The 27,544-nt window shown below is 41.4% G+C and overlaps 3 protein-coding genes, 1 long non-coding RNA gene and 1 other non-coding gene across 12 annotated transcripts; 2 read left to right on the forward strand and 3 right to left on the reverse strand.

The window, feature by feature from the left end:
• Positions 1 to 982: 982 nt before the first annotated feature.
• Positions 983 to 11,243, reverse strand: LOC135640062 (protein argonaute PNH1-like). 7 transcript variants are annotated; one of them, XM_065154179.1, is made up of 23 exons: positions 10,805 to 11,243; positions 8,019 to 8,465; positions 7,717 to 7,925; positions 7,438 to 7,584; positions 7,225 to 7,358; positions 7,004 to 7,113; positions 6,648 to 6,754; positions 6,238 to 6,376; positions 6,052 to 6,168; positions 5,098 to 5,205; positions 4,913 to 4,984; positions 4,524 to 4,646; positions 4,213 to 4,372; positions 3,999 to 4,120; positions 3,750 to 3,887; positions 3,517 to 3,659; positions 3,179 to 3,241; positions 3,010 to 3,073; positions 2,802 to 2,937; positions 2,588 to 2,661; positions 2,047 to 2,141; positions 1,933 to 1,964; positions 983 to 1,363 (listed from the first exon to the last, which is right to left on the reverse strand). In XM_065154179.1, the coding sequence occupies exons 2-23, from the start codon at positions 8,424 to 8,426 to the stop codon at positions 1,197 to 1,199; spliced, it is 2,868 nt and encodes a 955-aa protein (XP_065010251.1). In that variant the 5' UTR covers positions 8,427 to 8,465; positions 10,805 to 11,243; the 3' UTR covers positions 983 to 1,196. The 7 variants fall into 7 exon arrangements, with proteins under 7 accessions (XP_065010251.1, XP_065010249.1, XP_065010248.1 ...); XM_065154177.1 differs by having other exon boundaries at positions 8,019 to 8,514; XM_065154176.1 differs by having other exon boundaries at positions 3,750 to 3,911; positions 8,019 to 8,514; positions 10,805 to 10,940.
• Positions 11,244 to 13,908: 2,665 nt separating this feature from the next.
• LOC135639967 (uncharacterized) lies at positions 13,909 to 18,894 on the reverse strand. Its single transcript, XR_010497112.1, has 3 exons — positions 18,648 to 18,894; positions 16,612 to 16,801; positions 13,909 to 14,037 (listed from the first exon to the last, which is right to left on the reverse strand). It is a non-coding gene; the product is annotated as an uncharacterized LOC135639967 (long non-coding RNA).
• A 507-nt stretch (positions 18,895 to 19,401) lies between these two features.
• LOC103987021 (transcription factor NIGTH1) lies at positions 19,402 to 21,761 on the forward strand. 2 transcript variants are annotated; one of them, XM_018827234.2, is made up of 4 exons: positions 19,402 to 19,927; positions 20,091 to 20,690; positions 20,832 to 20,908; positions 21,003 to 21,761. In XM_018827234.2, the coding sequence occupies exons 1-4, from the start codon at positions 19,738 to 19,740 to the stop codon at positions 21,495 to 21,497; spliced, it is 1,362 nt and encodes a 453-aa protein (XP_018682779.2). In that variant the 5' UTR covers positions 19,402 to 19,737; the 3' UTR covers positions 21,498 to 21,761. The 2 variants fall into 2 exon arrangements, with proteins under 2 accessions (XP_018682779.2, XP_009403477.2); XM_009405202.3 differs by having other exon boundaries at positions 19,407 to 19,927; positions 21,000 to 21,761.
• A 1,101-nt stretch (positions 21,762 to 22,862) lies between these two features.
• On the reverse strand, positions 22,863 to 22,934 carry TRNAD-GUC (transfer RNA aspartic acid (anticodon GUC)). Its single transcript has one exon. It is a non-coding gene; the product is annotated as a tRNA-Asp (tRNA).
• Positions 22,935 to 24,321: 1,387 nt separating this feature from the next.
• Positions 24,322 to 26,824, forward strand: LOC135639506 (subtilisin-like protease 4). The gene has a single exon (XM_065153276.1). The coding sequence runs from the start codon at positions 24,361 to 24,363 to the stop codon at positions 26,656 to 26,658; it is 2,298 nt and encodes a 765-aa protein (XP_065009348.1). The 5' UTR covers positions 24,322 to 24,360; the 3' UTR covers positions 26,659 to 26,824.
• The last annotated feature ends 720 nt before the right edge of the window (positions 26,825 to 27,544 follow it).

The following is a 27,544-nucleotide window of genomic DNA, read 5'->3' on the forward strand; positions in this document are numbered from 1 at the left end:
ACTTTCTCATGGAGTTAAGTGAAGAGGAGCCTCAAAACCATAGGATAATATGTCCTCCCTTGTGTTGGGTGAAGTTAAAGGGCAGTGGTGAACTGTGAAAAGAAAGCAAAGTGCTTGTGGGCTGATTCCATTCTCCTAGGGAAATGCTTCCATGCAATGACCATGACCAAGAATCCACCAGGGATCTTGATGTCACAACTTTGCCTTTTGGAGGCAAGTGAACACCATACTGCTGTCCTGTAGGGTTCTCCCCTACCTCATTGGACTGCACATATCTTTATCTTTCTTTTATTGCAACCTATTTGCACATCAAAAGGTGTATACACAGAATGTACTTAGACATGGGTATGATTCGGTTGATGCATTCTAGTTGGGTCTAACATTCATATTAAAACTGTAACTCACGTAAACCAGCAGAAGCCGTAGTCAACACAGGTTTTTGAGGATAGGCTATGATGCCATATGAGATTACTTTTCAAAAAGTTATTCTTTATTTATCTTTTGAAAGCTTAGTGTTTGTCAACTAGATGTGATAATATTTCGCCCTAATTATCCTATTTGGAAGAAGAGATAATTTCTTTCAAAGTAAATATATATATATATGATCATTTTGTTCCCACTTCAAATTATTTTTTTTTGTAAAATATGTATCAAAAGTGTATCGGATAAGACTCCTTCAATAATTAAATTAATATTTGTCCATTACATTTTGTAAAAAATAACTCAAGTGTTCATTTTTAATTTAGCAAGCTTGGAAAAAACACTCTTTATTTAGCAAGTGTTCATTCTTAATTAAAGAGAGCACTTCTTTTGTTACCACAGTTACTGTACTAGGATACTAAGTGCTCTAATAGAATATTTTCTTTAAATATCATATTAACATAGTGTCTTCTGGGAATTGACTGTCAAATGCTGATCACATTTATCATTCTTAGTGGGAAAGAAATAGTGAAGGATGAGAACATAGTTGAGATTTCAGATCTGGAAGCTCAAACATAGAACACAACATTGGCATATCATCAGTCATGTATCACATTTCCTGAAATAGCTAGTATACAACACCAAGAATTCAGTTCCCAACAAGGCTGCAAGGCTTAGTTTGGGAACCAGCATGCTGGAAAACTGAAGCTGCCTCTCTATAGTATAAACATAACATGGATTTACAAAGTAATTTCTTTGCTGCTCCTCCCTCCCTTCTAGCAGTAGAACATCACCCTCTTCACCTTGTCTTTAAGGGCAGGCAGGGGCTTCACAGAGGATCCATTTGTCTGGTGCATGCTGCGTGATGCGTTCTCGGATACCTCTGGATCCATGTAGAACCGAGCTCGGAAGGCAGCTAGATGAGCATAATATGCAGGTGGCACTGTTCAATAATGAATTAGATCAGTGACATCAATGTGCCATGCTTCAACCGAAACCGAAGGAATTCAAAGACGAAAGTATCCATCTTTTCTGATTCTTAGAATTCTAAACTAGATGGAAGAAACAAACAAAGAGTATCCATCTTTTCTGATTCTTAGAATTCTAAACTAGATGGAAGAAACAAACAAAGGCATTCAAGTTGCACGAAGCACTAGACTAGGTGTCCACTTGGATTAAATGTACCATATAACATTATTATCTTCATTTTACAAGGATTTTTCAGGGAATTATTCTGTTGTTGGAACAAGTTTGTTTGTATAAAAAACATGAATTTGAGCTGCCCTATTGTTAGCAGGGGCATAGAAACACTACCCAAAATTGAGAAGGCCCTGCTAACAGATTGACATGTTTATGATCAACAGCCAACTCATAGATTACAATTAATGCTTATGATTTGCTAGAAACTGCAGAAATGGAGAGGTCATTTTTACCGGTCACATTCCTGTTTCACAAAGTAAAAGAACTAAAAGAAACAAACTACTGTAAATATAAAAAAGGAGCAGGTCGTACCAATAGAAACAGACCGGGTGCACCGAGCATATCTGCAATCAGAGAGTAACCTTAATAAATAGAGCTAGTTATTTAAATCATATATGAAATACGTTGTCATTTGAATGACTTTACGTGTAACAGAGATTGTTTGTCAGCGTCTGCATTTCATCTGCCGTAAAATTGTTCTCATCCCATAGAACATGGTAGTGGGCTGGTCGACTAGTACCCTGCCAAATAAAGCAGGCCAGAAATTATTATTACAACAATCAGAAACTAAAGCACTTGTAACATGTCACTGAATGTAGGAAGATCATGTGCTTATAGTACCTATCTTTTCTGTTTACTTTTGCTTGGCCATTATTTTGAGGGCAAAGAATGTGCATGAAGGACATCACATATTATTTATTGATATATCAACAATCATTGTTCATTAATTTCCAGCTTAAAGCCTTAGTATAAATGAAAAAAAGAATTGTCAATTCTTACCACTACTATCTTTCAGTTCATGTGTATGACTGTCGAATATTTCTTTGAAACATTCTTTTGTCTTGCTTTACATGAATCACAATGCTAATATGGACATGTAGCTCCAGCCTCCAACAAATTTACCATCGTGCAATGCAAGCATGAATTGTTCAGGTAAAGAAAGATACAAGCTTTTGAAATTTCTTACCTGTATTCCTGCATGACTGCATAGGTAGAAGTCAAACTCAGCAGGATGACATATCTTAGTATCAACCACAGTTCCTGCCACACAAACTATCAGTCCTGAACCTAGTCTAACCAATGCAACTGTGATTACAAAATATAGCCAAAGTTTCCTTGAAAAGTAATTACAAAAGTTTCTCTATTAACTACAAATGTTCAGTAAGGATTGCCATAATTACCGGGTAGGATATTTCCACTCTTGTCTGTGCTACTTCTGTCTTTGTGATTGTTTGCAAATAATCTTGTATGATGGCGTTTTTGCACCACCACAAAAGTCACAGGAGGCTGGTAATTTGGTTCTAAGGATGCGCATGCCTGAAAAAGTGGATCAATAAGCAGCAGTATTTTGAGAGACAAGGTTCAGTTAAAACACTGAATCTTATTAACCTTGCGAATAGCATCTAGTTCATATAGCAAGACTTGATAGAACTGCCCTTCACTAACACCATCCCTGCAGAGAAAGTCAAAAAGTAAACAAGATTAGAAAGCCAATAACCTCAAGCGTTTGGCATTAGGCAAACCAATATCCACTAGGCTCCATAAAATAGACAACTACCTATAGAAGATTATCCTCAATGGCTTTTGTCCTGTTGCCTTCCGGAAAGATATCAGTAGTTCCCTGCAGAAGAAGATGAATGAGACATGTAAGCTCTTCTTGTTTAACAATGATATTTGTCTTGCTTCCTTCTACCAGAAGCTCCGAAAGATCTGCTAGACCAAATGAACGTCGAGCAGATATTTATCACAGGAGATCTCAGCACCACACTGAAAAGCAATTAATTAGACTAGGAGCATCAACCTGACATGAATTCCTAAGAACAAGGGACCACTCTTTTAACAAACTTTGGTGTGGGACTCTGTGAAATGTTATGCTTAAAGGAAAGAGATGCAAACCTGATCATGCCTCCTGTAACTGTACCCCGTTGAGGATCATGCCATGTCTTGAAAAGATCCTGAATGAGCTCTTGTCGATGTGCTTGAGCACAGACCAGTCCAGCATACTTTGTAACTTCGGGCCAGTCCTGAGAGGCAACAACCTGAAATCAAAAAATTAGACAAGGTGAACGGATGCCACAACCTGTAACGTGATGCATGCGAAACAAGTAATGCAGAATCTTTTTCATTACAGCAGCAATAGATGGACTAGAATCTTCTCCAGTCTCAGGATGTGTTACATCTGCTCCAAAAATGATAGTTGGTATATCGCTGACCAAAGGAATTCTCCAACTTATGGCATCTAATAGCACAGTGTTTCTTCCTCCCATCTGCACAAGTCGGAAAGATAAAAGCTGCACAAGGAGTTTGATAAATGGTACTTGGAGTATCTAGCAGTCCATTTCATAACACGGAAGATGACAAGCAGCTTCAGAAAGTACCTTGACATTTATTTTGAGTGAGACATTTGCAAGGTATTGTTTGCTGATCTTAAATACATGCTTTGTGAGGCAGCACTGGGAGATCAACCCCAAATCAGTTTCACATATTCGTTTAAGATCACCTGTAGATGGACAAACATAATTTTAAATCATGCTTTTGGCAAAAAGCAAACACAAATCCAAAAAAATGATGGATGTAAGATTTGCAACACACCGTATAAAGAACCATTATTATCAGGGAGGATGGCTATAAGAAGCTCTAGCTCTTTTCCCTTCAGTTTGTTGGTTGCTGCATTATATACATGCCTTAAGGCCTTCTCCACTTGGTCTGGCCTTGCAGAATATATTGGGATAACTGGTTCATGGTCAAATTCCTGTAAAGTGTGACCATGAGAATTATGTCCATGTTTCCTTGAATCTTTTCGTAGATGTTATGTGTTTCAAGATTAAATATATCATAATTGTATACTGCAATTATAATATAGCTAAGATATTTGAAAAAGAAATTGAAACATGAAAAGTTACCATGCCAGATACTTGGCACATCTGTGCTAGCTCCTGACAAAAACTACGAGCAGTATTTTCCTGAACACTCCGAGAAAAGTTAATGCAGGCCCAGTAATTTACTGTGCATCCATTGATCACTTTCTGCATTTGATAGCAAATACCGATGGGGTTAGATATGAAGACATTCTAGTGGGCAAGAACAATTTTACTTGGAAAATGTGGGTGACAATCAGCCCCAATAGTACTTCTGATTGTCCAAATCTCAGATCAAACCATTCACAGATGCAGACACCACTTCCCTGTGTGTCTGAACATTTATCTGAATGTAGCTTGATCCTAATCGGAGCCACAGAGCAACCGAAGATGAGGCAGTTAACAACTGCAACAGAGTTTAATTGGACAAGTACCTTATTCATCATATTCCACTGACCAACTTGAGGCAGGCACTCTTTTTCCTTCCCAGTGTCATTATACTTAAGCTTCATAATGCACATAGCATAAATCAAAATATGCTCAAGGACAGTTGACTACATAACAGTTGAAAACAATAATATCTCTTTGATTTCATTAAGTTGCTTGAACAACATATTACCCATGGAGCAGGAAGTACTCGAGCTTCCACTGAGGTTAGCTTCTCACTGATGTTGATTCCAAACTCCTTTGCATAGGGATCATGCCCATAAGCATTTTGACGAACTGTCTGAAAGGGAAAGATGGATGTGTAACAATTTCACATTATTTTACAGATTCAATAGAAACCAAAGAAAACATAGCATGACAGTAGTCTAAATTAAGAGAACACATTTTATTAATGTCGTAACCATAGACAAAGTCATCAACACTCAATATCTCACTATTATTATATATCTTAAGATCATTAATGATTAATATGTATTTCTATGCCTGACCAATTAAAGGTCAGGTAGCTTCCAGCATCATAAGCAGAATACAAGATGTCACGACCCAACTTGATGAGCTAAATGGCCCAGATGATGGACTCACTCTAGCCATATAAACCAATTCAATGCCTGGATGTGTGTCTACCTCCCATGAAGAAGACATGCCAAAGCATTTGAGAACATCTAAAATGACATCATATTGGACCCTGTAATTGACAATGAAGATCCTTAGCAAACAAATTAGATATGTGGGGATGAAAATTTTTTCCACCAGGAGGAAATGGCAAGCAAGATTCCATGATTAGACGCTTCATTCAATGCTATAACATACCCCTATATGGTCAATTATGCAAACAACCAAAAGAAAAGAAAACACACTTATCCAAACTGAAACTAAATTTGTGTCCTATACTTTTGACTTTCTAATACATCCCCGCCCTTTATTGCACCTTCCACCCCTGCATTTACTTTTTCGTGTTTGCTTGCTTCCTATTTATAATGTTAATTGTACTTGTAACCTTACTTTTAGAGCTACAAGCATAAAACCATATAGATGCATACCTAGTACCTGTGCCCTCATAAACAACGATAAACAGAAGTCCCCATGGCACTGAGGTGATTGTAGACTTTAAGCATATTTTACTTACCTGCAAAATATCAGTTTCTTGATCTCTGGGTCTCTGACATGTAACTTTTAGCAAGGAAGTAATTTGCTTCTCATTCAGCCTCTTTGTATATCTCTGTCCCTCAACTATCTTGCAAGCCTGTACGTAACATAAAATCAGATCTGAAATTACTTGATTAAGAAATTTGTTATGCTTGACCAATCTCACCTCCATTGGAAGATAATTTGCCTTCTTCTGATTTCCTACCTGAAGGCAAGGAAGATGAGCATACTGAATTGTAAACCCATACATCTCTTTGAAGTATTCGACCACAGATTTCATATTCATCTGATCATCAATTGGGAAGCTGTTGAGATGGTAGAGTCAGAACACTAGCAGCAAACATGATTACAATTTCAGCATAATAATTTTGCACACTGAAATGACACAGCAGGGAAACCCTCAAATGTTGATTATGCATCAATTTTGTGGAAAATTTACATATGAAGATTAAAGCAAACCTCATCAAGACATGTTATTAGCAAGCTGAGGCTTTCCTGGTGTATAGGAAATTCTAACTGACATTGTATTTTCTAGAAAATGCATTGACAAAAATATTATTAGAATAATACACTCACATCAGTTCATGTGTAGGTTGTGACGTTAGGCCTGAAACTCGATATTTCCTCCGCACATTTCCCCTGTGTGTGACCTCAACTTTGACACCTCTCAAGGCCTTCTTGATCTGCTTGACATTACCAACTATGCATGATTGATCTTGGTTACACTAGTACTAAAATTATGTTGAAAATAGCCAGAAAAGCAGCTGAGCAAAGACATAATTATTTGAAAGCAAAATACAAAGTTACCTTTGCATCATATCTGGAGCAAATTGTATGAAATATTAAACACCTAGTAAGCACTAAAGTCCAGATGTAGAAAAACAAGGAACTGTAGTTGTATAATCTAAAATTACTCTTTCCCTGATGTATACCTTTATACGATCAGCATCTGATAATGGTCTAGACAATACATCTTTGCCTAGGACCTGAGCTACAAACTCAATCACAGGAAGAGGATCGATGAAAGCAGTGGATGACGGATCTGAACATTCAATATAAATCACATACATTCAGAAAGCCAGATACAAGAGAAATATAGATTCAATTTATTTGTGCCCTATACTACAGTAAAAGGAAAAAAACAAATAGATACCGATATTGAGTGAGAGACCCATCTGGGTTGGTCTGATACTCTGGTAGAATCCACACCATGACTGCAAGCCATCACCCAGCCGTTGTGGTTTTCTGATATCTGGAGAATAAAAGCATCTTCCGACGGATATGTACCTACCAGCCATCACTTTGAACAATTACAAAGCATTCATACTCCTAACAAGATGAGTGTGCGTCTTGCAAGAAATGGCACCTTTGATTTGATAATTCCCTCAGAACAATATCAAGAACCTGAAGGGCTTCCCGGGGAGCATCAGTCTGCTGTCCAGCTATAAACTGGCGCAAATGGTGAAGGTCGGCACGGGCTACAAACTTGATCCCAACTCTGTACTCCTTTTCTCTTCACAAGTCACAACAAAATTGGCACAGGTAAGAGCCTCCTCAGTGCAATATTTCAAGTACCATTGAGAAAATAAAAGAAAATAATACTAATACAAATGACATGAAAATAAAAGGCAATAGTCAGTAAAACCTAGTAACCCCCATTCCATCATCATCCTCCACGAGCCTTATGATGAACTCCTTCGAATTAAAGGGCAAACTCCCTGCTGTATAAAGGCTCTTCCTTCCATCATAAGCCGGAAGCCTCGTTCCCAACTCGGTCTCCCTATACAGTCTCACCAATTCTGCAATAATAGCCCTGTTCATACTCCTACAACTTACTTCCGGTATAATTGTCACCTGCAAATGAAGTGCCCCAATAGAACAACATGTCATATGCAATACCATTACCAACACCAATCGATGATGTGACGAACAAGTATAAACACTTACATCATATTGATTTAAATCCTTATCAGGCAACTCGGCAAGGAAATGATTGGCCTTAACAATGCACCTGGTGCCTTCCTGTCCAAATCCTGGCCGCCGGCAGAAAACAATGCCCTTGCTTGACACAGGAGGAGCAACTTTTTCGAGTCCGGCTTCCGCTTCCAACTTCACCTGCCGCCCCGCGGCCTTGCCTCTCGCTCTCCCCCGACGGCGGCCCATGCTCTTCACTTCCTGTGGCTGGCATCCGTTGTCGAGCTTCTGCTGGTTCACGCTGTTGTGCAGAGGCTTCTTCGAGACAATGTGCTTCTCGCCCTTGAGTGCACTCGTCATCTGCCGGCTGGGCATCGGGGCGGTGTACGGCGACGGCGAAGGACAGAAGCAAGCACCTCGTCTCTCTACATCAGCTAACATTGCAAGCCAGTACGAACCCACATGTATTTATCGAGCCTTCTGAGGGGCGCACCAGCAGAAAGACAGCGAAAGGCAAAGGTAAGCTCAGCTGCAGAAGGTTTAAATAAGGGGATATAATGAATGCTTTGCAGCGATAGCAGGAAGAAGAAGCAGCAGCAGCAGCAGTAGCAGAGATGTGGTATAAACAGAAGCATTAATATCTCATGCAGAGGTGCAGAGCAGATCTACAGTACGCAATGTTTTAGGAGCTCAATCTAAGCAAGAGGAAAGAGGAAGGAAGATGGTTAAAGCACAGCAGAGATACGTTGCAAGTAACGGCTGCCACGAGATGCAGAAGCAAGCAGAAGACCATCATCATGACCCACCTTCCACAGGCCATGGGACTGTTTGCATCAGCTCAACAAACAACCCAACCCCCTCTCTCGTCTAAAAACCCCATAAAAGGCTTGGTTCAGAGCATTACAGACATGGCCACAGGGCAAAGCTCCATTCATGTAACGCCGGTAGCTGCAATAACACAAGCTAGTAAAGTATTATAGTGAGATGGCACCGAGTTATTACAAGACAAAAGAAGGATCCACTGGGAGTATCAACAAGAAATGGCTGATCTAAGAACATTGGGGTGGCTTAGTCGCAGTCACACTGGGATCCCGACATGGGAGCCTTAGGAAAGGAACAGTGAGTGCGTGTATGTGTGTTTATGGTGGAGGATTGGGATGGGGACAGGAAAAAGGTAGTGTGGGGGATGCTACTGCAGAGGTGTCGTTTGCGGTGGGCTCCGATCTGGGCTACAAAATGGCTATAAGGAATATAGTGGGGAGCACAGTAAGGACAAGCGACTCGCTTCCCTAAAAGCCCATGGGACAAAGCGTAGCATTCAGTAGTCAGCCCGTCGTGCTGCAGCGGCAGCAGCAGCAGCAGCAAAAGCAGAGGGGAGAGAGAGAAAGAGAGAGAGAGACAGGAAGAGATCTCTATAGTTTATTACTGATGTAAGGGATAATGGTGGCAACGAGTGCCTTAAGTGGAACACGAGACACGCAGCGTCCTCAGTTCGATGTGTGGACTGTAGCCTGATCACCGTACATGACCAAAATAAATATCGTTCTGATGCAGAGGAGGAGGCTTGAAGAGGGTTTCATGGCGATTTATGACCGCTTCCGCAACGAAGTAGCTCGCTCACACCTTCATCACATGAGGAAGACATGTAGTCATTTGCTCCTTCGTCCAAAGTAAGAACATTGTGCTTGCAGAACAATCACATCAAGTTCACAGCCTCGTTTGCTGAGCCTAATGGGGGAAGAACAGCATCGTGTGGTTTCTCTGAGCTTCTCTTTTGTCTTTGCAGCGTTACCTGAAGCCGATCTAATAGGTAGCGAGGTGTCAGGCTAGAGTTCATGAAAGCAACCAAGGTGGGAGGCATGATGTGATCGGCACAGGGGAAGACATGTATGTAAAGAGAGCATTATAGGGCAACCGGAAGTTGCTTGCTGCAGTGGCGTGAGCAGGATGAAGGTCATATCAACCCCATTTCTAAGACAACTACGTCGGATGAGGTGCCGAAAAGGGCAAGAGTGATACGAAGGATCCAAAAGAAACAATCACCACCAAGGCAAAGAAGATAAAGACAGTGGTGATGCGAAAGGCAACAGCCAGCCAAATGACAGCAGAAAGACCCTCAAGAAACATACTAGTCCTGGAGAGGAAATGGTGGACGCCAAAGAAAGGTTGTTTGTGATGATGACGATGATGGCTGATGACGAGATGAGACGAGACCCACGAGATCTCCATGCTCCCACGCAAGGCGGATGGAGTTTCACGTTTGCAGCGAGGCGTGGGGAAAAGGACAGCTACAGGACTGCAGGGGCAATCATGAGATGTTATCTCTGTGGATTTGTGGTGAGAGAGAGCACAAGTGTAAGAGGGAAGAGAAAGAGTAGGCCTGAGAGGAGAGAGAGACCGAGAGAGGGGGGCATGAACAACCTTTTGCTTCTTCACACTTTACTTGCAGGCTGCCTTGCCTCCCTACCGTTCAAACAAGAAAGAGAAAAGGAGAAGCCTATTTCTCTCCCACCTCCCTCTTTGTTCTTCTGAACCACCGAACACCAACAGAGTCACAGAGAGAGAGAGAGAGAGGCGCAGTGGCTTTTAATGCCGGTCGTCTGTGGGTATCATTCATTGCCAAACATCGGCATGCTTGGAGGTATGGCTATGTGATAATGACTACCGCTATTCTCCAAGAACAGAGACCTAATCACCGCTGGGAATTGCAAGCTTAGGCAGCCAAAGAAGCAAGAAAACTAAGAAAACACACACACCACTTGCACTGCAGAACAGAGCAAATGGGATGGCGAAGGAAGGAGGAGAGAGAAGAAGCAAACCTGCTGGCTGCGACAGGATCTCTCACCCTCCACTGCTGCTGCTGCGACTGCACCACCGATAAAGAAAGAGCGAGGTCTTTTGAGGTGGGAGCGTGCGATTGCAAGAAGCAACCTCCTCCTTGGTCGCGTATTTTTATAAGCTCGCCTCCACGCTTGCCGACTCGCGCGGTGGGATTATAATAAGGCACACCCCATCCGTCGCCAAAAGCAAGAAGGGCTTTCCGATCTCCTTTCTCGACACAGGTACGTGCTCTTTTGCTGGTGCGCGCCTTCCTTCCTTCCTCCCCCCTCTGTCCGTGGCCCTCTGGTGCGTCGTCTAGGGTTGAGAGCTAGACAAAGAACCAAGGCGAGGAAGATATGGGGGCGTCCATACCGACGCAGCGATTGCAGAGAATGTGCGTGGGACGGAGGAGCGAAGACCGCTCGGGAAGCATGCGCGATGAGGGAGACGAAGAGCAGTGTAGGTCATAAAGTGCGCGTCTTTGCTTTTGTAAGCATACCAAAGCTATGACCATACGTTCCCATAGCATGCGCGATGAGTTGATGTAAATATACTTTTATGTCTCGAAAAATTATATGTATCCTTTTATAAATGTAAATATACTTTTATACTCCTTTTTATGTCTCCGATACGGGAAGAAAGTAATATTATTTTAGACGTAAGCAAAGAGTTCTAACTAACGAGAAACGGTGGATTAACTTTTGTACTACATTTCTTTGTCTCCAACGGATGCAAGTAAAATGTTCTCAAAAAAGGGTAAAAATAATCCTCCTATTTTCACTTTTTTACATTAACATCTTCTTTTCATTTATTATCATATTTTTTTAATTTTTTTAAAAAATAAAATTATCCTTTGTCTTTCGACCATAATCGTTATTGCTTTCGCTCATATACGCCCACACTTGCTTGTTTCACATCTCCTTTCCAATTACGTATTCTCTTTCGTTAAATCTTAGGATCGCTATTAATAGACCAAAGTAAGAGGGGAGGAGAGACGAGGATGACGACAAGAGGCATGATGACTATGGCAATAAAATAAAAAATATAAAAAAAAAAAGAAAAAAAAAGGATGAAAGAAAAAAGAATGGGAGATGAGGGTACATGATCTTCATAATGGAACAAAGACGACAACGAATGTAGAGGCACTACAATGAATTGACAAGATGAGGATAAAAAATAAACCAAAAAAGATGACACCAATCGGAAAAAAAAAAGACTTTTTTTAAGAATTTACCATAAATTCTTTTAATTTATTAATAAAAATATCATGATTTAAATTTTATAAAAAAATCATATTTTAGGAATGTACTACTTTGTCAAGTTAGTAATATCACCATATATATTTTAGACAATTTTATTAATTATTTTTACAATATTTTAAAGCTAATTGTTTATATAAATATAAAGAACAGTAAATTTGAATTTTATATAAATATAAAGAATTGGGAAGGATGCACATAAAAACAAAATATTTTGGGGATTAATATATGAAAAGCCAAAATAAAAGAGTTTAGAATTGAAGATCTGAATGTGAATACTAATTGGGTACTAATATTTTTTTTTATTTCATTTGCTTAATATAAATAAATACAACGAATTTAAGATGAGCACAGACATGATAATTAAAACTAATACGATGCATCGAGATAATATGTTCCTCTGACCCCTGTAAAAGTATAATTTTATAGTAATTAAAAAGAAATTAAAGTTGCAAGCTTTTTCTCTCTCTACTTTCCTTAAAAAGAAGAAGACAAAAAGGTTCCTATGCACCGGCAAATGGAAGAACTCATCCTATCCTCGTTCGACAAATATGGGTGACAAGTTTGACATATCCTACATGAAATGAGGCGCAATGAAGAAAGATATGAACATGTTGGGATGAAGAGAGAGAGTAGCAAGTCAGAGAGGGAGGTGACCATGCCACCACTATCTGAGTGAGGATCCACCACTGCAAAAGAATGAGAAAGGAAAAGCTGTTCATGGTCAGTGGTGTCAGTCCACACAAAAGGGGATTAAAGTGGTCTTGCTGCGTGTTTCTTCAATAACACAAGCATCTCATCTCCTCCACTAAAGCACTTGACCCCTCCTTTAGGGGCAGGAAAATGGAGTGCTGCTTTGACCGCTCTTCTCATGGCCAGTTGCTTTTATCATGCATGCATTTCTTGGGGGCTCCTTTATATACATGACCGGCAGCTTTGGCAAAAGCCGAGCACACAACTGTTTGAGTGCGTCGCCAACGCTGCTGCAGTTCCTCATTCATGGCCGGCCTGCCTGCCTGTCACGCCACGCCCTCAGTCGCCTCCACGTGATCCCATGCTTCCAAGCTTTCTCCACCGAGTGAGTGCCCCTCGGCAAGGGAATGTTGCCTTCGCCCTTTTATTTGGGTCTGTCAAATCAAAGGGATGCAGATGGAGTCGTCGCCTTCCTTACGTGTATTGGGAGGAGACTATGGTGGACATGTAAAGGTGGTGATGAATCAGCCTTCTGGTGCAGTGCTGCTGCATGCTTTGGGGTCTGCTCAAGCCTCTGATGGTCTGTTCGGTCACCAGCTTGTCCCCAACGAGGAAGTGGAAGGAAGGGGGTGCAGACATGATTGCCTGAGGAGTCCCCCCTCTTGAAGCCCAACCTCCCTACCACACTGCACAAAACATTCAAGCGCGAGGTAAGAGTTGTTTTTTTTTTCTGGCTTATAGACAAGAAAGATCAGCAATGCAACTCCTAATGCATTGATTGTGTTGCTTCAGATTATGGCACATATGGCAAAAGGATATTGTTGCCTGCACCAGACCTTTCAAAGAGGCCATGAGTACTCCTCAAGAAATGGGTAACTTTTGTCAACAAAAGTTCAGCAGCAGATAATTGTTGTTTCATCTGACACAAACTTTAAGTTTTGTCATAGTTCCATTAAAGTTCATATGATCTCATTCTTCCCTTGAGTTGGCTTATCAAGGTCCAATTGCAAGGATACATGATCTCAGTCCAAATCTAAGCTGATCTGATATGAGTGCTGATTACTGAGATGAGCACTTTTCTCATTGCTTTAGGACGAGATGAACACTTTTAAGTAGCAAGGTATTGTGAAAATGTGTGTAACCTGTCAGAGCTCACTATCAGCTGGCAGAAATTTATATTTCAGATGTGATCTCAAAACTTGTGCCACATGACTCACATAGGATGCAGGATTCTCCTCTTCCAACCAAAATGATGTCATTTGGACTGATGTTTTGATGTCCTGCACAGCCAAGCACGAGGAAGAATCAGTACTCTATCATACTGCAGGGATTGTGTTACTTGTAAGCATGCACAAGAATCAGTACCAAGGATTCATCAATGACTAGCCATGTCTAAATAGGTCAAGGGCTGGTCGAAAGCTATGCATATGCTGCAGGATGTCACAAGAGAGGCCACTATTTGGATCGGAAATTTATGGAAACACTTTTGACTATTGTCAATTGTCACTTCACCAAAAAAGTTCAAGTGTTTGGGCCATATATATGTGTTCTAGAAATATTTATTCAAAATGTGTAATTGTGTTAACAAGTATTTCTCACAAAAATGCAGTTACTGTTACTTTCACCATATATTTATCTGTATGTGTTATGTAAAAGCAGAAAAATATAAAAATATCTAATCTAAAAATGATTCTATCATTGCTCTTCAAAACAATTTTTTTCTTGCCAACATGCCTTCTGTTTAGTTTCAGCAGTTCAATATTAAAAGAGCTCTGTTACCAAGTCAAAAGATCAGAGTATCCTTCTATACCAATCCTTACATAGTTATGTATAAGAGTTGATATTTGGAAGTCATTAGTTTTGTTGGGTGTGAAAACCTAAATTTAAGAGAGTTTTTTTTCTAAGATTATAAAGGATATCTCAATTCTCAACCACTTATCATGTCAGACTCAACTTAATCATAGATTAATCATGGTTTGGTTGCTCTTAGGTAATGACCTGTAATATACATTGCCACATGTGTAGCGTGTGATTATGAACACAACAAAATTGTGATTCAAAACCTGATCAGTGACCTGATAAGGATGTAATCCATTTTCTTGTGATCTATACTTCATTTTCCTTAATTATTTTAACAATGGATGCATTCCAGTGTGATCTAACTCTTGTTGTTTTAATAATCCTGATTCAGTGATTTAAATGTGAATATTAGAATCATTTACACTCAAAATAAAGCAAAACAAAGAAGTGCAGTCAGGTTCTACTTTTTTTCTTCTATCATGGATGATACCAACAGGTGGCAAAGTGCAGCAGTTTTTACCCTTTCTGTTGACTGGTACATCAATGCATCAAAAAGTGTTACTTTGGAATGCATTAGCTTCTGCAACATAACATTTGGAATCAGAAGCAGAGATATGGCAAGCAGCAAATACAAAAGACACTGGCTTGGTTCAGGATCTCTTTCAGCCTTTCAACTTATCTTTTTCTCATTTATATCTTGTTAATGTGTCATCCAAGAAGAGAATACATGATTCACTTGCACCTGCCGTACTCTGGCAGATGCAATAATTTCTGAAAAGGATGCAGATTCTTGGCTGCACTACACCAAGGATTGCAATCAACATCTATTGTTTTCTTCCTCAACTATGATGTTTTGTGGTGACTGTCCTGTCTATGACCAGGATCAGTCTGTGTCTTATCTGAAGGTAAACATCTTGACTGTTTCTCATTTTTACCTGTGCTTCATGAGCCTGAGAGTGTCAAAACGAGCAGTTGACTGATAGAAGATAGTAGATACATAAATGAGTCACCTTGAATGGAGATGCTGTGTTATTATGCAAAGCGAACATGATTACGATCAAAGTTGTTTTATGAAATTACTGATAAGACTGTATAGAAGGGAATGGAGAACATTTGGCAAGTTGAGAAGCCCCACAGATTGAGAATGAACTTGATAAAGAGTTCCACTTTCAGACTGAAAAGATGATGTCCTTGAACTCTAATAGAAAAAGAAGACTTTAAAATTTTCTGCGGCTTAAAAATCCAGAGATAAGAACAATAAGGTTTGAGAAATACTAAGGAAGATCTTGTCCCAATCTATCAGTATAAGACCTATTAAACTGAGTTTCGTGAGTTAAAGTCATCATGATAAAGCTGGAATATAAAAGATAAAATCTTCACTCAGTTATTTGGTTAATTTGTTAGGTCGACATACATATTTGCTATAGTAATACTGAATTAAAGATCTTATGAATCTGAAAAATACCTCAGCAATCTTCTTCTTATTAGGGTTCGGTGCAGGGATAGGCCAGGCTTACTTTGGTGAGTGACCCAATGGGTCACACATGGGTCAAGCAAAGATGAACCTATTGGGCTATTAGGGCATCATTAAGCCTTAACATAAAGGCTCAAATGAGAAGCAGCAGAGCCAATCAATCAACTTACACATGAGAGTAGCAAACGGCTTAAGAATCTTAACTATGCTTAACTATACTTTGACATCAAGATTTTTCCAGCTTAAGAATCTTGTAATGGTAACTCATCCATTGATTTAATTTCCCGGCAGAATTTAGAATCCTTAAAAAGGTCTGACACCTAAACCAAATAAGAGTATACCGGGTACGCGATTTAATTATTTCAGCTTCATTTCTGCCGAAATGATCGTTCTGTACAGTTCAACTTCAGACCAGAGTCCTTGTTATCTTGTCCATAGCTTATTTTTTGGGTGTCAAGTGTTTCTATCAAAATTCTCTTCATTATATGAAAGGAAATTCTAGATGCAGGAATTGTCTTCAACAGCTGTGCACTACAATCTAAAAAGCAAGGCTTGTATAAGGAATCTCTTAAACTCTTACCTGGCAGCAAGTTGGAGAAGTCATATTTGACCAAGGTTTTGTCCCTGAAAAATCCCAAAATTCTATCCGATCTGCTTTGTTCTTTTCATGGCACGTTATGGATCGGCTCTTTGCAGCATTTGTGCAGGTTCTAGTTTCATGACCCATGTGAAAAAGGCAGCCGAAACTACATTGGAGAACTTGATTCCAGCTGCAATGTTGACAATGCATCAAAAATCAGTCATCACAAAAAAAACTTTCTGTATAAGAATTTACATATATTCTCTACTGGGTTGCTTACTGGTAGAAGTCACAAAATAAACAATGCATAGAGGATTGCTCTCCTATGCTTAAGCCTTTCAATCTATATATATATATCTACAGAACAACCCTCCATTCTAGAACCAAGAAAGGTCATGTAGACAGATGATTTGAGTTGTAAGCTTCCTGCAGATGTGAGGGCTGAAGATGTTGCATACTCTACGGGCAAAATGTATCACAATGTGTTGTTCAAGCCTAAGAACCTGTCCACCTTTTATTGTTGCTCACACAGTCGAATGATTCCGGTCTAGGTTTTTTTTTTTTTTTTTTTTTTTTGTGCCTGATACGAAATCTCTAGAACTCCGAAAGCAACCTACATGATCTCGGTCGGCCTCTCCTACACAAGAAAAAGTTCAATGTTCTCAGTAATCAATGCAGATACATAACTTGATGCACCACCGGAGATGAATCTGATCCATTCCAATCATTTCCGTTTTTCAGATCAACCTCCCACGGCAAATGCTTTAAGTACCTCTTAACTCAAATACTTTAGCCCCTTCACAAGTAATCAGACTTAGAACTTGCTAATGAAGGGAAGTTATTCACTTGCTTCCTCTTTGGATGATTAACAGTACATCAGGATAGTCTAAATGCTTCAAGAACTGCCCAGGTTCACCTATCTGAAGAAAAACTGAAGTGTAATTTACATACTATAAGCAATTAGCAATTTTCTTCTAGTGTTTCCATAATCAAGATAAACCTGTTGAACATGACCTGGGGCTATGAATAACTATCATATTAACATAATGCACTGAACTATTGATCTCAAATTTTAAGCTCAAATTACATGAGGTATACCTATCTAACACTTGTTGTGATACTCAAGCCTCTTTCTAGGTCACTGGTGAATCCATGCCATGATGCATATTTACAAGTAATCCTTCCCTATTCGGATGAGCCTAAACCACTGTTTTTAAATGTCTAAGTGCAATTTAATGACAGCACATTTATTTAGTCCCTCTTCACAGAGACTCAAAGTCTTCTCCTACATCCACTGTAAGTGAGCCTAAACTGAGGTAATAGAATTGCTTGGATCTCCATATATAAGATTGTCATCATAATAAAGAAAACCACCATTGATACTCTGAGAAGAATGGGCTAATGCAAAAAGACAGATCAATAACATGTGAGGAGACAACATGGAAAAAAGAAGAAAATGTAATTTTGACTTCTAACCTAACTTGCAAGCAAGCATATGACATTTCAACCCCTAAATCCATTTATATATATTTATATATATATATATATATATATATATATATATATATATAGGTAATAAAAAATACTTACAAACAAGTAACTGACTTGCCAACTATCAAATGGACCTTTAGGACAAAAAAGGGGCAATCTTACTTTACCAGAAAGAACTTAACGAGCACAAAAGCCTCAATTAGCAAACTAACATATCAAGGATTCCACACAATGTCAGGGCCGTTCTTTTTCTTCTTGGCTTGCCCTCACCTTTCCAAAGGCAGGGAATCATCCTCGTCTGTAGATAACTTGAGCTTTAAACTAAGGAAGAAGATAATTAGAGATCTAAATGCAATCCTATCTCCATGGCCCAAAGGGAATATTCCCTGCTCGCATTAGACAAAAGGTATATTCAACAGGAGAGATGCTGGGGAATATGGTCGAGAGACACAAGGAGGGAAGAAAAAAGAGAGGAAATTAGAGGACAAGTTTAGAGAGAAAGCTTGAGAGAATCCACACAAAAGGCATGGGTTGGAGGCTTGTACCTGAAGACTGATGCAGAAAGCGACCAACCCTCATAATTGCACAGCGAATTCGATGCAGCTCTTCTCCTTCTCCCCCCTCCCTCAATGCATACAGGAATCTACTTACCTTCCTGCCCACTTCCTCTAAAGCTAGCAGTAGTAGCAGGATGGAAGATTCCCCAGCCCACAGCACTCTTCCCTTTGCATGCTTTGGGGGTGAGTGAGGGGTGAGTTGAGCTGCCCCCTCCTTAAAGCATATTTTATGGACTTGTGTGTGTGTGTGTGTGTGTTGGTCACCATTAATATATTCCTTGCTTATGGAGGCCCCTATGACAGTAATATTCTTTTAAGCATGCATTACATATCCTGCCTTTTAGCCTTCCTTGCATTCTTTGTGAGTGTGAAGGGTTACACAGCCAGTGTATACCTTTTGAATACAAAAGAAAGAAGAGGAACCTCTCTTTCCTTTCAAATGGACTCTGTGTGTGTGTGTGTGTGTGAGAGAGAGAGAGAGAGAGAGAGAGAGAGAATCTCTGCATAACTTGTTTAAATTATTTATGTGCAGTATATGCTCCTACAGCTTTACTGCTCATTTGTTAGTTTAATCATTGCAGAATCATGGTCTCCTCCAAATATTACTTTGACATATGTTGTCTAGTTGCTGTAGATCTTTTACACAAAACATGGTTAGACCTCAAGTTGTGTGTGTGGATTTGCTCACCAAAAAGGACAAGGAACAGAAGAAGAAGAAGAAGAAGAAGAAGAAGAAGAATCTTTTTTGATGCAGTTGATTTGAATTAGTACAAGGGGAGTCCGAGGGTACCAAAACCAGGGCCAGAGCACATGACCCCTTGGCCACCTTGATTCCCTTCTCATGAACCTCTACAAGCTTTTGCCTTTGTTCTTTGCAAGAAGTTACCATGCTTTATCTCCTGCTTTTTCTTTTCGGCTCCTCAAATCTCACTTTATTCTCCCCCCTCAAACTCACCCTAAAAAAGAGGGTCATCCCTCCTGATTCCTCTTGCGCAAACAACACCATCATCATCACCATCTCCCCCCTCATCTTATCTTCCTCTAGGAGAGCTGGCATTAATTAGCAGTGGCCCTGGACATGGCTTCACCAGCTGAGCTTAGCCTAGACTACAAGCCCAACAGTTACACCATGATCCAAAAGCAGATAGGAGAGCAGCCTGACCAGACCCAGAAGATACAAGACTTCCTCGCCCGCCTCGAAGAAGAACGGCATAAGATCGATGCCTTCAAGCGCGAGCTGCCCCTCTGCATGCAGCTTCTTAACAATGGTAAGTAAACATCATGTCTCCTCAATGAATTGTTCGTGGCAGACTGATTGGTTTCAGAATTCTCCGCTGTCCTCCAGCACTCTGCTGTAGTGGAATCACAATGGTGCAACCGATGCTGACCTACAATGATTCATGGCTTACATCTTCTTTCTTGTCACAACAGCGATCGAGTGTTACAAGCAGCAGCTGGAGACATATCAGACAAACCAGGGGCCGAGGCCGGTGCTCGAAGAATTCATACCTCTTAAACACATGAACATGGACGGGTCCGACAAGGACCCCAGCGCGCACTCTGAGAAGGCGAGCTGGATGGTCTCAGCTCAGCTATGGAGCCCGCCAGTCGACGCCGCCAAGCAACAGCCGGTGCCGCCGCCGAAGGAGACAGAGCAGGCCTTCGATGTCAGCCCCAAGCTCTCACTGGATACCAAGCAAAGGAATGGTGGCGCCTTCCTCCCTTTCTCCAAAGAGAAGAGCAAAGCCGCCCGCTCTGCCTCGCGCGCTCTTGCGGAGCTCGCACTCGCTTCCCCGGAGAAGGTGGTGGTCGAGGACAAGAAGTGCGTGGAGTTGGAGAACGGAGGTGTCATCACTAGAAGAGAAAATGGCACCGGAGGAGGGGGAGCAGAACATGGCAAGGGAGGTAGCAGCAGCGCAACCGAGGGCCAGGCGGCCGCGCCACCGACGCATAGGAAGGCCAGGAGATGCTGGTCACCGGACTTGCACCGTCGCTTTGTCAATGCTCTTCAGATACTGGGAGGCTCCCAAGGTAGGAATTGTAAATATATGCAGATGTTTGCGAGAATATATGTGAAGGTTTTCTTCTCTATAAAGACAAGTTTGGACTGTGGCTTAATTCCTTTCCTCAAATATGTATGAGTTTAACCTTTTGATCTGAAACTTGGAACAGTTGCCACGCCAAAGCAGATAAGAGAGCTGATGAAGGTGGATGGATTGACCAATGATGAGGTGAAAAGCCACCTGCAGGTGAGATCTCAAGTCCATTTTGCCACCATCTCTCTGTTCTCTTTCTGGCTGTAAAGTGACAGGTTTCCTTTTCCTTTACTATGTGTGACAGAAGTATCGTCTTCATACGAGGAGGCCGGCCCCGGCGCCGCAGGCGGCAGCGGCAGCTGCGCCGCAGTTGGTGGTTCTGGGAGGCATCTGGGTCCCGCCCGAGTACGCCACATCTGCTGCCGCCGCTGCGGCAGCCGGCCCTGCCATCTACGGTGCGCACGCGGCCCCCGCACACTACTGCGCCGCCACGCCCGTGCCGCAGGAGTTTTACCCGCCGCCCCCACCGGTGGCGCATCACCACCACCTGCACCCTCCCCTCCACCGCGGGGTCGCGGCCTACAAGGGGAGGTCCTCCGGCTCGCCGGAGTCGGAGGTGAGGAGCGGCGGGGAGCGGTCGGAGAGCATCGAGGAAGAGGAAGAAGGGGAGGAGAGGGAAGAAGACGAAGAGGAGGAGGAGGAGGAAGAGGGAACTCCATCGACGGAGGAGAAGGCGCTGTTGCCGCTGCCGGTGAAGGCAGAGGACGGGAACGGCGGCGGCAACGTGGCCCTCAAGTTCTGACCGCTTCCGCCTGTCGGAGTACGTCCTACATCATGTGGTAGATAGCTTGCGGAAAGTTGAAGCAGCGGTAGGGGGACGGAGATGGAGAGTTGGTTGTCGTGTTGTGCCACGGAAAGAGTGCGAGAGTTGGAGCGTTTTGGAAAGGATGAATTTGTCGTCGTCTTAGTGGGAAAGCTTGGGAAGCCGACGAGAGCCGCCTGTGAACCAACTGCTTAATTCTGCACTTGATATAGTATTGATATATGAACTGAGTAAGTTACTGTGTCGACTTGTTCTTCGAGTCTCGACCACCATTGCTACTATGTTGAGCTCGAGCTAGTAGGACTGCGGTTCGAACTCAGAGGAAGAGTTAGCCTTCATCTGGACCCAATCTCAGCTCCAACAAAGATTTAAGACAGTATTGACCTAATTAATAATTTATATAAAAATAAAAAAAAAATATTCATAAATTCATAATGATTACCGACTTAATAAGTCGTGTTATAATCTTACTCGATCGTATATAGAACAATCAAATATCCTCCGAAAAATAAACGAATACACAAGTAAATGATCATGATCGAAAGTTAGCTTGTATACAATTATATCCTCAAGCATGGTGTCTATAGATTATAAAATCAAACTTATTTTATAGTCTTATCAAATCATGTGTCATCAAGAGTTTTAAGATATTGAGATGAATTACAATATTTTATTTCCATAATCGCTCATGAATTATTGTAGTGGTTGAAGTAATCTAGTTGGGATAGAATTAATCGAATCCATACATAATAATATAATTAAATTAAATCAAAAAATAAAAAAAAATATATTTAATCTCTACATAAAATAAAAGTAAAAATAAAAATTAGGTGGGAAAGCCATTCATATTTCAGATTTTATTTGTTGAGAGATACTAATTTTTAGCATCTTTTTTTCCTTTTTGGTCAAGTTAAAGATATTAACAATTATTTCCATTCGTATCGATTAGTGCATTATAATCTTAGGTTCGAATTCACATACGAACTTAACGATAAATTAAAATAATATTTACATCAATTAATTATCATCAATAAAATAAAATAACTATAACTGGTTTTGATGTCAGAGTCAGTCACTAAACTGATATATTTCTTTTTTTTCATGAAAAAAATTACTAATTAATCTAATCAATACATAATAAAAAAATGATAAATTAAAATCAATACGAACTTAACGATAAATTAAAATAATATTTACATCAATTAATTATCATCAATAAAATAAAATAACTATAACTAGTTTTGATGTCAGAGTCAGTCACTAAACTGATATATTTCTTTTTTTTCATGAAAAAAATTACTAATTAATCTAATCAATACATAATAAAAAAATGATTAAAGCACACGCCGTTGCCGGGGATCGAACCCGGGTCACCCGCGTGACAGGCGGGAATACTCACCACTATACTACAACGACAAGGTTGTCTACACTAACTCTAGAAAATATATATACATAATAAATGAATTTTTCTCAAGTCATTTTTCATGCATTAGAATTGATGGCTTTAAATTTATTGTTGCAGTTGACCTTTTTAGTCTAAATTTCTTTAAGAAAATATCTACTATTGTATTATATTTTAATCTCTTTAATCGTAATCAAGGATTTGAGTCTTTCATGGGACGAGGGAGAGTTTTTCTTTTCTTTTTTATTTTTTACAAAAGAAACATGCTATGTCTTAACTCAAAACTCAAGTAAGTATGGGGTCAACACTACAAGGAGCTAAACAATACCTTAGCCAATCCCTATTTCATATACCATCAAATATATGTGCATAATTAGAGAAAAATATTTTTTTTATTATGTTTATAATTTAATGCTCTAAAGAGACAAACATATAATTAGAAAACAATATCACCGAATGGAACAATTTTGATCTAAAGAGCATACATCTCGGAATTGAGGTTTTATTGCAATATGACAAAGTACAAAAGAAGATATAAAAATGTATCAATTTATGATTATTTTTATTTCTTTAAAACAAAATGCATAGCTTTATTTTACTATTCTAAAAATCTTATGTCATTCGTATCAAGTTTTTTATAGCCATATATTTTTTAAAATTATTTTTTATGAAAATATGAAATATTGTTTCTTTATCTATTCTAATAACTATCAAGTGCTAAACTAAATTAACTAGAGAACAATGAAAGAGGAGAGAATGAATTATCTTACTTTTAAAGAGTAATTAGTTTATCTAAAAATGCGCTCTTTTGAAAAATGACTTTTTTTTTGGAAATTTGCTATATGTATGTGTGTGTATATATATATATATGTGTGTATATATATATATATATATATATATATATATATATATATATATATATATATATATATATATATATATATATATATATATATATATATATATATATATATATGTGTGTGTGTGTGTGTGTGTGTGTGTGTGTGTGTGTGTGTGTGTGTGTGTGTGTGTGTGTGTGTATGTATATTGTTGCAATAATCCCTAGTGTACTTAGTCCAAGCTCATGTACAATAATGATATGGATATCCTCCCACGAGAAAGATGAAGGCATCATTGGCCAATATGAAATTGAAAAGGCCACAAAGAACCCCTCTTGTATTCCCATCTATCACTGCATGATATGATCATTATTATTAGCATCAACATGAATTATACACAGCATTATTAGCCTGGGGGGCACCTTCGTTCATCGTCGTATTGCTCGTAAACAAAGCAAACCACGTACGTCCACATCAGAAGACACCAAATGCAGTATGTTTCATCCCTGAGATCCGCAGTGTATATATCTTACGTTCATCATGCGAGCTCTCAGTCACCAAACCATCGCAAGTTTGTCTGCAACATCTTCATCCATTTCCAATGGGGCACCGTTGTGCACTCCTATTCCGATGCTACGTCTTCTTCCTGTTCTTCCATGGTTTCGCTCTTTGGGTGAGTGAAGGCCAGCTTCTTCCCATCGTCGATGACCAGGGAGGCAACCCTAATGGCCTGCAAACCTACATCGTTCATGTCGAGAAGCCCGAGGGAATAGAATTCCTCAGCAGTGAAGATCTTCAGCGGTGGCATGAGTCCTTCCTGCCCAACACCACCCTCGACTCCGGCGAGCCGCGGCTGCTATACTCGTACAGGGAAGCCATCAGCGGGTTCGCTGCGAGGTTGACGGCGGAAGAGGTGAGGACCATGGAAGCCATGGATGGGTTCGTGTACGCGCGGCCGGACAAGGTGCGGCGGATCCAGACGACGTACACGCCGGAGTTCTTGGGGTTGAGCCAGTGGAATGGCACATGGCGGACGACCTCCTGGGGTGAGGGAATCGTGATTGGGGTGATCGACACCGGGATCTTCCCCTCCCACCCTTCCTTCAGCGACGACGGCATGGCGCGCCCACCGAAAAAATTTAAGGGGTCCTGCAGCAGTAAGAGCGGGGTGAAGTGCAACCATAAGATCGTCGGCGCGAGGGCGTTCCAAAAAGGCAAGAAGGTCTCCGCCATCGATGACGACGGGCACGGCACACATGTGGCTAGCATTGCGGCGGGCAACTTCGTCTTCGACGCCGAGGTACTGAGCATGGCGCTCGGCACGGCCTCGGGCATGGCTCCCAGAGCTCATCTTTCCATCTACAAGGCCTGCTTCCGGGGCCTTTGCCATGACTGCGACATATTGGCAGCGATAGAGCGCGCCATCAAGGATAAGGTCAACATAATATCCATGTCCATCGGCAAAGAAACGCCGGATAACTTCACAGACGACCCCGTCGCGCAAGGCTCGTTTGCAGCGCTGCGCCACCAGATATCCGCCGTCACTTGCGCCGGCAACTACGGCCCCAAGAACAGCTCGCTGTCTCACGAAGCGCCGTGGGTCCTGACCGTCGGGGCGAGCACGACCGACCGGAGGATCAGTGCGATCGTGAAGCTCGGCGACGGCACGGAGTTGGCTGGCGAGTCGGCGTACCAACCGAGCTCCTTCAATTCCTCCGACTTGAAGCCGATCGTGATCCCCGGCGCAACAGGAGGCTTTCTAGCCAGATACTGCGTCAACGGATCTCTGGACTTCATCGATGTGTCTGGCAAGATCGTCGTGTGTTTTACTGGTGAGATAGAGAACATCGAGAAGGGGAAGGTGGTCTACAAAGCCGGAGGCGCCGCCATGATCATCATTAACAGGAAGAACGAGGGCTACACCACCGACGCTGAGGCTCATGTCCTCCCGGCCAGCCACCTGACATATGAGGACGGATTGAAGGTCCTGGAATACTATTTGGCAGCCATGGACTCGGCCATGGCCACGATAGTCTTCGAGGACACCGTCTTCGGCCAGCGGCCGACTCCGGCGGTCGCCTGCTTCTCATCCAGGGGACCGGCAGTGACAAACGGCGGCATCCTGAAGCCGGACGTCCTCGCGCCCGGCGTGAACATTTTAGCCGCCTGGCCGTTCAAGGTCGGGCCATATCCGACGAATATAGTAGACCCGACCTTCAACTTCCTCAGCGGCACGTCCATGGCGGCACCTCACGTGAGCGGGATCGTGGCGCTCATCAAGACCAAGCACCCCGAGTGGTCGCCCTCGGCGATACAATCGGCAATCATAACGTCGGCCAAGAACCTCGACCTCGACGGCAACTACATCGTTGACGAGTACACCAACACGACCGCCGTCATCTTCGCGGTCGGCGCCGGGCAGGTGAACCCCTCGGGAGCTGTGGATCCGGGCCTCCTCTACGAGATCAACACCAATGACTACACCGGCTACCTCTGCGGCCTCGGCTACAGCAACAAGGAAGTCACGGTGCTCGTCGGGCGCAAAGTCAAGTGCTCCAACGTCCATCCCATCCACGCCCAGCAGCTGAACTGCCCCTCCCTCGCCGTCCGTCTATCTCGCAACAACAGGGAGGTGATCACCCTCAAACGAACCGCGAAGAACGTGGGCGACGTGGCCGAGGACTACCGTGCCCAGATCACGGCGCCGCCGGGGGTGACGGTGGAGCTCTCCGCGTACGAGCTTCGTTTCTGGAGGCCCGGCCAAGAGGCGAGCTTCCAAATCAGAGTAAGCGTCAACTCCACAGAGTCCGCAGGAAACAGCTCCTTCTCCGGAGGCAAGCTCGAGTGGATCTCGGACAAGCACGTGGTGACGTGCCCCATGGCCATCTCATGGACGTGAAGTGCATGCGCTCGCCATGCACGTACGAAATGACTGCGCTTCCATTCCTTGCAATAAATGTCGAATAACTGCAACAACACACTGCTGGTTGCTTACACTTCCTGTGAATGTTACTTCATTTTGCTCATCTTTTCTATGGATTAATGCATCATCATGGTTGATATGAGATACTAAGCCTCAATTTTCATGGAGAATTTAGTATATTTACCAGCACGAGCAGCAGAGAAGTATAAATCTACTCTTTTGAAGTTTACTTATCATGTTCCTTAAAAGTTAATGACTCGATAAACTATTTCTTTGAAGCTCATGTTGCCTAAATCTGCTTGTGTCTGAAAATATAGTAACCACAAATTAAATGTATGAAACAATGAATTGATAGGAAAACAATCTCAATTCTCCCAGTGAGGTATATTCTTACAATGCATGTCAGGTATCAAGACAACAATGTATTTAAGACTGTATCCATGTGGTGTTTCACAAAATCACATAAAAATGTAGTGCATCAATTAACGTAGCTGTTAAAAGCCTTGAAACTTTATAGCAAGATTTTATGGATGGTGGCTAATTTTAATAATCTTTAACTGATATAACATAAAGCCGTAATGTTTTAATTATTTCGAATTCAGTTACATGGGTCATTTATTATTGATTTCTTATTGATATTGTCATCCTAATTCCTAAATATCATTTTTCCCGTTATAATCCTTATTATAACGCAACGATCTCCACTATTCAACCGGGTTCAACTTCTATCGTCCGTAGGATCTTCTTGCCGTACATGGAATCACCTCCCTCCGATGTGGATCCAACGGACATGATCTGGATGATCAATGTAGTGCCTCGGATACAGGTTAGGTTAAGATGTTCCAAGGCCATCCGCAAACGT

Source organism: Musa acuminata, chromosome BXJ3-6 (genome assembly GCF_036884655.1).
Source record: "Musa acuminata AAA Group cultivar baxijiao chromosome BXJ3-6, Cavendish_Baxijiao_AAA, whole genome shotgun sequence".
NCBI lineage: Eukaryota > Viridiplantae > Streptophyta > Magnoliopsida > Zingiberales > Musaceae > Musa > Musa acuminata.

What these genes read in the sequence shown, in the direction of transcription:
- LOC135640062 (XM_065154175.1), bottom strand. Translation starts at nt 8,426, where the DNA reads ATGTTAGCTGATGTAGAGAGACGAGGTGCTTGCTTCTGTCCTTCGCCG. An exon ending in AACTAGATGCTATTCGCAAG is followed by an intron (nt 2,938 to 3,009) that starts GTTAATAAGATT and finishes CCACTTTTTCAG; the next exon opens with GCATGCGCATCCTTAGAACC. An exon ending in GAGTGGAAATATCCTACCCG is followed by an intron (nt 2,662 to 2,801) that starts GTAATTATGGCA and finishes TTTGTGTGGCAG; the next exon opens with GAACTGTGGTTGATACTAAG.
- LOC103987021 (XM_009405202.3), top strand. Translation starts at nt 19,738, where the DNA reads ATGGCTTCACCAGCTGAGCTTAGCCTAGACTACAAGCCCAACAGTTAC. An exon ending in CATGCAGCTTCTTAACAATG is followed by an intron (nt 19,928 to 20,090) that starts GTAAGTAAACAT and finishes TTGTCACAACAG; the next exon opens with CGATCGAGTGTTACAAGCAG. An exon ending in AGGTGAAAAGCCACCTGCAG is followed by an intron (nt 20,909 to 20,999) that starts GTGAGATCTCAA and finishes TATGTGTGACAG; the next exon opens with AAGTATCGTCTTCATACGAG.
- LOC135639506 (XM_065153276.1), top strand. Translation starts at nt 24,361, where the DNA reads ATGGGGCACCGTTGTGCACTCCTATTCCGATGCTACGTCTTCTTCCTG.